At 41.7% G+C, this 8,337-nt stretch overlaps 1 protein-coding gene across 2 annotated transcripts in view; it reads right to left on the bottom strand.

The window, feature by feature from the left end:
* Positions 1 to 7,813: 7,813 nt before the first annotated feature.
* The window catches only part of LOC103924393 (chromosome unknown open reading frame, human C7orf73), a 3,156-nt gene continuing 2,632 nt past the window's right edge, over positions 7,814 to 8,337 (bottom strand). For both annotated transcript variants that reach the window (XM_009332920.1, XM_009332921.1), the window contains exon 3: positions 7,814 to 8,281. In XM_009332920.1, the coding sequence (XP_009331195.1) occupies positions 8,201 to 8,281 (81 nt within the window). In that variant the 3' untranslated portion in view covers positions 7,814 to 8,200. The remainder of the gene's footprint in view (positions 8,282 to 8,337) is intronic.

Below are 8,337 nucleotides of genomic sequence, written 5' to 3'. Positions count from 1 at the left end.
GAAGGCAGCATCCCTTAGCAAAACAATTTCTATTCATAGTACTTCCTGTAAATTTGGTTTTGGAAAACAAAGTGTTTCTGTGAATCCATGGCTCACGGCATCCCCATGCCCTCCTAATCCATGAAAGAAGATCTCAGCCTCACTTTTTCAACCCTTCTCACCTCCCTGATTCCTGTGTTCCCCCTATCTTGAGCTTGCTGCTCTGCTGCACCCCAGCATACAAAACTCATGCCTTCCTCTGGGATCCAGATCCTCCACACCACTTCGGCTCCCCTCCCTGGGCGTCTTCCTGCTCCCCAGCAAGCGGATGCTGCTGGGTACAGACCCCGACATGGTGCTCAAAGCAGAGGCACCCCAGCCTCCCTCCCAGCACAAGCTGCAGTCCCCTAGCAAGCTGCACCCAGCACCAAAGCCGCTGAAGCAGGAGACAGAGGCTGCAACGCCTGTCCACCAAGATGGGCAACTTTCTCGAGGAACAAGCACTTCAGTGGGTGGGGGTGTCTGCAGTACCAAGGGTCCTGTCCCCATGCACAAGCAGGACATCTCTTTGTTCACAGTCCCCAAAGTTACTTTCAATCATTCTCCCCCTGCCAAGAAACTCTCTTTCTGGCTTGCTCTCTTCCCAAGGCTTTAGTCGCTCTGTGCCTTTTACTGTGCGCTCATCTTCTAATCCTTTTCACTTCACACTTCATCCACCACCACCTTCAAATTGCATAGCTGCTCAGCAACAAATCACTCTCCACCCTCCTAATTCTTATTTCTCAGCTCAGCTCAGCTCCCATCAGGCCTTGCTATCCCACACCTTTCCCAGGGGATATGAACATGGGATATTCTCATTTGCAAGAGAGACGAGCATCTGGCATGCCAATTAGCTTTAGGGAGATCTAGGATTACTCACAAATCAAACAGGGTGGCCACCAACACTCTTTGGTAATAACACCAATAGCACCAGGTAAATTTGGTGCTGTGTTGCACATCTCAAGCAATATTTCTTCAGAAACATTGCCATGAGTCTCTGGCATAGTTTGTGTCTCACGAGACTGGTGCAGAGAAATTTGGAGTGGACCCAGGCAAGGAGTTTCCCCAGCAGTCTTCCCTTCTGTATCAGTGCTTTCAGCACACTTCCATGTCCACAGCTGCTGGCACTTGTCACTGCCATCTCCCACCAGGCATTTGCAGGAAGGCAGTGTGCTGTACTGGCCCTTTTTCCCATATCAGATCAGTCAATGCATGCACCACAGCCAGATTCTGCCCTTAGACGTACACGTATGATTCCTTTCATTTCACTGAAGACATAAGAAAGTACATGAGAAAGTATTTAGTGGCAGAATCTGAATATCACAAAGGAAAATAGCAGCAGATGAACAACAAGCTTAGGGTTGGGCAAGCTGCATGGCTCATAGTGTGACAGCAATGGGTGCTGATCGCTGCTTTTTTTTATTAAAATACATGGCAAGTGGACAAAGAAGTGGGAAATTTTCACTGGTAATGTATAGCATACTGTCACTCAATTTCAGATTTGTCTCTACCAATAACCAAAGCTGAAATCTTTTCTTCAGAGGGGAGATAAGCCTGATTTCAAATTAAGTGATTTCCAGATGCTTTCAACATTCAGCACATACATAAAGACCTCAAAAGTTCTGCTTTCAGCCCAGAATTTAAGATTCCTATCCAAAAAGCATAATCACATTAACTACTAGCAGTATACTATTTTATCTTACAGTTTTATATTACCTTTTACTAGAATCCTATTAAGGCTACATATATATTTTTTTCACAGTGATATAAAACCTGAACAATTTCACTGAAGTAAACTGAGGTGATTTATACTGAGCAATTCCTCATTCTGTAGCTGACAGAGTAATGCTTTATTTCTCAGGAAAAAAAAGCAGAGCGTGATAGCTGTACTTAATACTTGTACACAGGTTGTTCAATTCTCTCTGGTTTGCAGAAAATGTGAATAATAGAATTTAAAACAGGCCCTTATATTTTTTTTTCATGCAGTGATTAGTATCTTCCTACTTGGGTTGCCTCTTTGAACCCAAAGGTGCAGTTGTCAGAGAAGGGCTTTAATCAGCGTGATGAAAGGTTGCAGAATCCCTCTTTTCACACAGAAAACCAACAGTATGTTCCACGCCAGCATTTGGGCTCACAGGGTAGGAAAGTTACTAGTGAAGTTATGGTTTGAGTTGGTGATTTACAGGAATGGGGTATTTAGGTATTTTCCAGATGTGTTAACGACTAAAGCCAGAACTGACTTTGGTGGGAAGAAAGTAAATTTGACCATCTGTGATTAACATATGTTTCAGGTGAAAAAGCAAATAACCTCCACAGCCATCTTATCTCAGTAAAATTCAGTAAAAATTACCTTGGCTTGGGACTTTGTAAAGTAAAGGTTAGCATATACCACCAAGAAGTGTAAGAAATAGAACTAAGTATCTCTTTCTTCTCCCTCTGAGGCAAAAATAAAAAGAGCTGTACAGGAAATTTCCCTATGGAGTTTACCAGCAACATATGCACTCCGATATCCACCATCACTTCCTAATATTAAAAATAATTCTGCATCACATACAGCGGATATTGATTTTTACATACGAATACCAATTCACAAGCATGTTTCTGCCAACACAGATATAATCTAGGCTTATGAAACCAACTCATTATTAATTTTGAAAATTACAATTTCTTCCTTTCCAACATTTCAATTTCATCAGTAGTCTAAGGGCCATCTGTAATCTGGGCCAACTGTAGTCTGGGCCCTTCAAAGCACATTTCCAGATGCTCAGCATGTATAAGAAATCTCTCCAAGAAAGCACACATAGAGGAGTTGTAACAACTGGTGGTGCACACAGCTGCCAGCACCACAGGACAAAGGCGAACCACAAAGGAGAACCGCAGTTGAAAAATTCTGCCTTCACAAAGGCAATAAATTTTTTGAGTGGTACCACAACTCCCTGCAGCATCACCACTGAGAAATATTCTATGCTGCCAGATCACCACTATGTTACTTTACTCATCAGAAATCACTGTGAAGAGTGATACCCTACATTAACAGGAGTTACGTATCTTTACCTGAATTCATAATAAAAGTTTCTGATGTAGATGATGCTACCTAACGTAAAAACATAAAAAAAAAAGAGTTGGCTTCATTAAACTATTCCCTGTCCTTGAGTAATTCCTCTGCAGTATAACCCATTTTTACAGAAGGCGGCTGGAGGTACTAGTGATTTAATTGACTCGGATGGAGTTAGGAAAGCCAATGCCAGGGCCCTCAGTGTCTTAATGGCCATGGCCAGCCTCACCTGGGAGGTCTATAGAGGCCCTTCTTGTTACAAAATTGGGAGTCAAGGGCCTATATAGGCACACCAGCTGCAAAAGGAAATCTAAAGAAATGCTGAGGAAGCTGGCCGATGTCATTGTGAGGCCACTCTCTATTGTCTTTGAAAGGTTGTGGTGATCCAGGGAGGCCCCTGAGGACTGGAAGAAAGCAAATGTCACTCCTATCTTCAAAAAGGAAGATTTGGGGAACTACAGGCTGGTCAGTCCCACATCGATCCTTGGGAAGGTGATGGAGCAAATCCTCCTGGAAGCTGTTTCCCAACATATGAAGGACAAGAAAATGATTGGGAATAATCAGCATGATTTAATGAAGGGGAAATGATGCCTGTCCAGCCCGGCATTTGTACAACAAAATGACTAGCTTGGTGGATGAGGGGAGATCAATGTATGTTGTTTGGCAAGGCTTTTGACATGGCCTTCTACAACAACCTCACAGACAAATTGAGGAAGCATGGACTAGATAAGTGAACGGTAAGGTGGATTGAAAACTGGCTGAAGTGCTGGGCTTAAAGGGTTGCAGTCAGCACCACAAGGTCCAGCTGGAGGCCAGTCTCTAGTGGTATACCCCAGGGCAAAATACCAGGGCCAATATTGAATTATTGAACACTAGCATATTTATTAATGGCCTGGACAATAGAACAGAGTGCACCCTTAGGAAGTTTGTAGACAATACGGAATTGGGAGGAGAAGTTGATGGACAAGATGGCTGTGCTGTCATTCAGAAGGACCTTCACAGGCCAGAGAAGTGGATGGACATGAATCTCATGAAGTTCAACAAAGGGAGATGCAAAGTCCCTTATTTGGGGGGGAATAATCCCACACACCAGTACAAGCTGGAGCCGACTAGCTGGAAAGCAGCTTTATAGAAAAGGACCTCGGGGTCCTGGTAGACAAGTTGAACATGAGTCAGCAATGTGCCCTTGAGACAAAGAAGGCCAACAGCACCCTGAGCTGCATTAGGCAGAGCATCCTCCACAGGCTGAGGGAGGAGGTGATCCTTCCCCTTTTCTTAGCCCTGGTGAAACACATCTGAACTGCTACGTCCAGTTCTGGGCTCCCCAGAACAACACGCACATGGGCGTACTGGAGCGAGTCCTACCCAAGGGCCACGAAGATCAAGGGATGAAGCACACATCATGAGATAAAGGGCTGTGGTTCTGTGACATAAAATGGCACCACTGAGCATTCATGTTAGTGAAGTTCTGTGACTAAATCCACCATCTGTATTCGAGCACTGGTGCCCAGTAAGCTAATAATTAGCATTTCTGGCATTTCGTGTATTTTCAGTATTAACTCTTCACTGTGTTCAATGGAAGATGGTCTACAAAAGCATTAGGGCAGCATTTTCCATCACAAGATAACAGTCTCAATCCACAGTAAATATTTTAGAAGTCTGTTAGTAGCTCATATACTCCTTTCCTCCCCTTTTGTCTTGAACCTTCAGCTCCTACAACATGTCTCAAAAGAATCAATACATGAAAATGGATACAAATGCATTTATCCTAAGAGCTTTTACCAAAGGAAGGAAGACTGCATGTTTTAGCTGGCAATTCCACCTATCCACATAGGCATTTTGAACATGCAGAAATTCACAGTACCCATATTAAGTGGGAAACTTGTTCCTAGGTATCTTGAAGGTGCATTCATCCTGTGTGACCTCCTATGACATCACCGCATCCAAAGCCCCTCTGAGCCGTCAGATGCAAGATCTGCATCAAGCAGTCATCATCCGTGCGGACTTCCTGCCCTCTGAAATACAAGGTTAACTTCTAGTATCATCTAGGATAGTCTCAGGCTGAATCAGTTAGGCAAAATGTGTTATACAGTAGTTGCAAAGTCAACAAGAACTGTGTTATAATGTTATCCAGCTCTTTAGGTTACTGTGTGGGACAAAAAAGACAGCTTAAGCTAAAATGGAAATTGTTGCAAACAGTGTTTGAAGTCCTGTCTTTAATATTACTGAGCATATATTGTTTCTACAGCACTACAGCTGTGGCTGGTCCACTTCATGATCTGATAGGAAAAAAAATATTCTAACATCTACTTGGAATGCTCAGCTGACAGTTTCAGCTCCAAATTATACTTTTAGAGTAACACAGGCCTGTTTGGCAACAAATATGGAGATTTTGAATTTTATTTACCTTCTCATCTCCATGTAAAGAAAGGGAAGAACATAAAGCATGTTTGAGGAAAGAAATAATCCAATTTTAAACACTAACATAATTTTGTATGACAAGCAAAGAAATATGAATGGGTTAGAGCCAGTATTTTTCAATACTTTGCTCAAGAATAGGAAAGAACGAACAGGGGAAACAAAAAAAGAAAGGGAAGCTGAGGAAAACTAAGTTCATCACATTCATGAAAGCATTAAAACAGTTGTGCGGTGCTGTCTCACTCTACGGAAGAGTTTTTGTGTGCGGAAGACAGTTCCTTCAGTCTGGTCTGAACTCTGTAAAAGCCAACGGAAGCCCCTTTCAAAGACCAGAGCATACACTACTACCTCAGTAATAGCTAAACATGGCTGTACTTTATTTGTGACCTCCCTTCACCAAGCACATTCTTGGCATCTTCAACACATACCGCTACCATAAGGTTTCTGATCACTAATGCTAGGTGGTCAAAATTATTTCTCCCAGTTTGTGTTTTTTGAGTGTTTACTATAGGAAGAGTTGGTAGTATAGCTACTAAGATTGTCTGACTTGAAGTGGCTTTTAAACTTGCCAAATATTTATTAGCAAAGGCTGAAAGCTTTTCTGTAAGCTACACATTTCAGGGCAGATGGTGAAAGGGAGGATGGGAAATTACAGGTGAAATATTTCTCATTTAAATATAAATATATATATTCTTTAAGAAGGAGAATCTTTAGATGAGAAATACTTTCCTCAATTGTAGGACTGCATTGTGGAAGAACTCTGCCATCACCAAACTTCGGAAAAGGAAGCCAAAGTTTGGCATAAGGTAATCTTTAAATGTGGCTTTGCTGATTTAGTGAAAACTCCTGAGCTTGGAATCCACCCAGATATGTCTGAGTTAAAGGCTTTGGGGGAGAGGGTGAAAATTACAGCAGGTACATGGGGAGACCTGTACTTAAAAGCTTTCATGCTATGTTTACCTCAAACAGCACAGTCCACTGGGTCTACAGAGCAAAACAGTTAGTACCCAAAGCTTGCGGTATTTTCCCTCTGAATGTCTCAAGGCCTGTCTCATGGACTAAACACCCATTAGAGATCAAAGCACATCTTCTGGTTTAGTCTCTTCTGAAAGGAATCCAGTCCACGTGCTCTACAGTTTTCCCACGATGAGAATGAAAATGTGGTAAAAGGACAACTCACTTTGAAGGCACAGTCCTTATCCTAACTAAAACACTAAGGGAGAAGCACTCTAGGTATGCTTTAATCAAGAGCCGGAAGGAGTGAAGGAGGTCATTCACTGCCCTTGTTCCTCCTACTTGTCCGTAGAGGTCCATCACCAGGCATTGTTAATAAAAGCAAGGAGAATATCTTTCTGGTACTTTTCTTTGTCCTTCACATCCTGCAAAAGACTGTCAAGGGGACTCAGTGATTTAAGCCACCTTACAGAGTTGATAGGACTGTTCTATTTTACAGAAAAAAAAATTAAATTAATTTTATTTGATAGATTGAATAGATGTAAGTTTTATTAATTCAGCAAATTACTGGGATATTTTCTTCAGAATTTACAACAGAATTTGTGCAAAACTATAGTTTCCAAATGCAGACTTTGCTTTCCATTCAAACAGAAGACAGTGCTACAATACAATGTGTATTTTCTCACACACCAGGGTTTTTAGTGGCAGCAATGGGTGAAGAGGAGCATACCAGATAAACAGTAAGGGTGACAGCAGATAAATGGTTCTTACCCTAAGAAAATACATGGTAGACAACTGAATCAAATGCAAAGGCAATGGGCTGAAGATCACGCACAGGAATGAGGAAGTAATGGGAATACCAGACATATCTGATATAAACCCTGAGCTCTAATCCTTGTTCCACACCAAGAGGCAGTAAAAAAAGTGTACTTAGAACAATTACACAAACTGGACCATTAAGTACATAGAGTGAACGGTTTGGATTCACAATGTAACTGCTGACCTCCACGTGCCCTGATTACAACTTATGGAAGATAACTCTTCTCTCTCCCATCCTCCCCATCACTCCAGAGACATCCTCAAACAACCAAGCAGAAGGGAAAGAAGAGGAAGAGGCAATAATAGAAGAAACAATGAATTTGAAACGTAGGTTAAAGTTGATGGCCTTTTACACTTTTTGAAATCAGCCATGTTTGTGCAAAGTCTACACTGCTGAAAGTGATCATTTAACATAATGGAAAAAGCAGGAGCTCCCCCCTTCCCTCCAGGTTCATAGTTTGACAAATGAACTTTCCATCTCCAATAACAGAACGCGGATCTTAAGGACAGTGAAGTACTGCTCCTCACAACAAATGACAAGAAACCCTGAAAGTTACTACTTGATGCATTTAATTTTTCTGGCGATGTTCTAAGAACTAGGGTATTACAAAGTGTGAGGTACGCATAGTAACAGGATTAACAGGACTCCAGTTGGATCAGGTAAAAATGGGTTACAAAATATTAGGAAAAGCAATAACAAAAAATACAAACGATCTTATCCAGTCACATATCAGCTGCAAATCCAAATTCTGAAACCCTTGAAAATCAGTCCCAGGAAAAGTTCACGGCTGCTCTTTCAAAAGAATGACATTCCAGTTCTAAGAGACTAAAAGTGGAGGAATCTCCCATGCCAACCCTCTACTTGATCTTTGTTGCCTGAAAGGTAAATTGCATCCTTGATGCATGCACAGAGATGACTTGGGTAACATTGCTCTCTTAGGACTTGTCGCTGGGAGGTTTCTTCTTAGCTTCCACATCCTTCTTAAAATCTTCAAGCTTCTTTGCAATGTTAGGAATCTTTAAAGACAAAACCAAAAAACAAACAAAACCCACACAAATTAACAAAAATACTG

Source organism: Pygoscelis adeliae, unplaced genomic scaffold, assembly GCF_000699105.1.
Source record: "Pygoscelis adeliae isolate BGI_AS28 unplaced genomic scaffold, ASM69910v1 Scaffold38, whole genome shotgun sequence".
Lineage (NCBI taxonomy): Eukaryota > Metazoa > Chordata > Aves > Sphenisciformes > Spheniscidae > Pygoscelis > Pygoscelis adeliae.
Note: the sequence above shows the minus strand (reverse complement) of the source record. Positions and strands in the feature narration are given on the sequence as shown.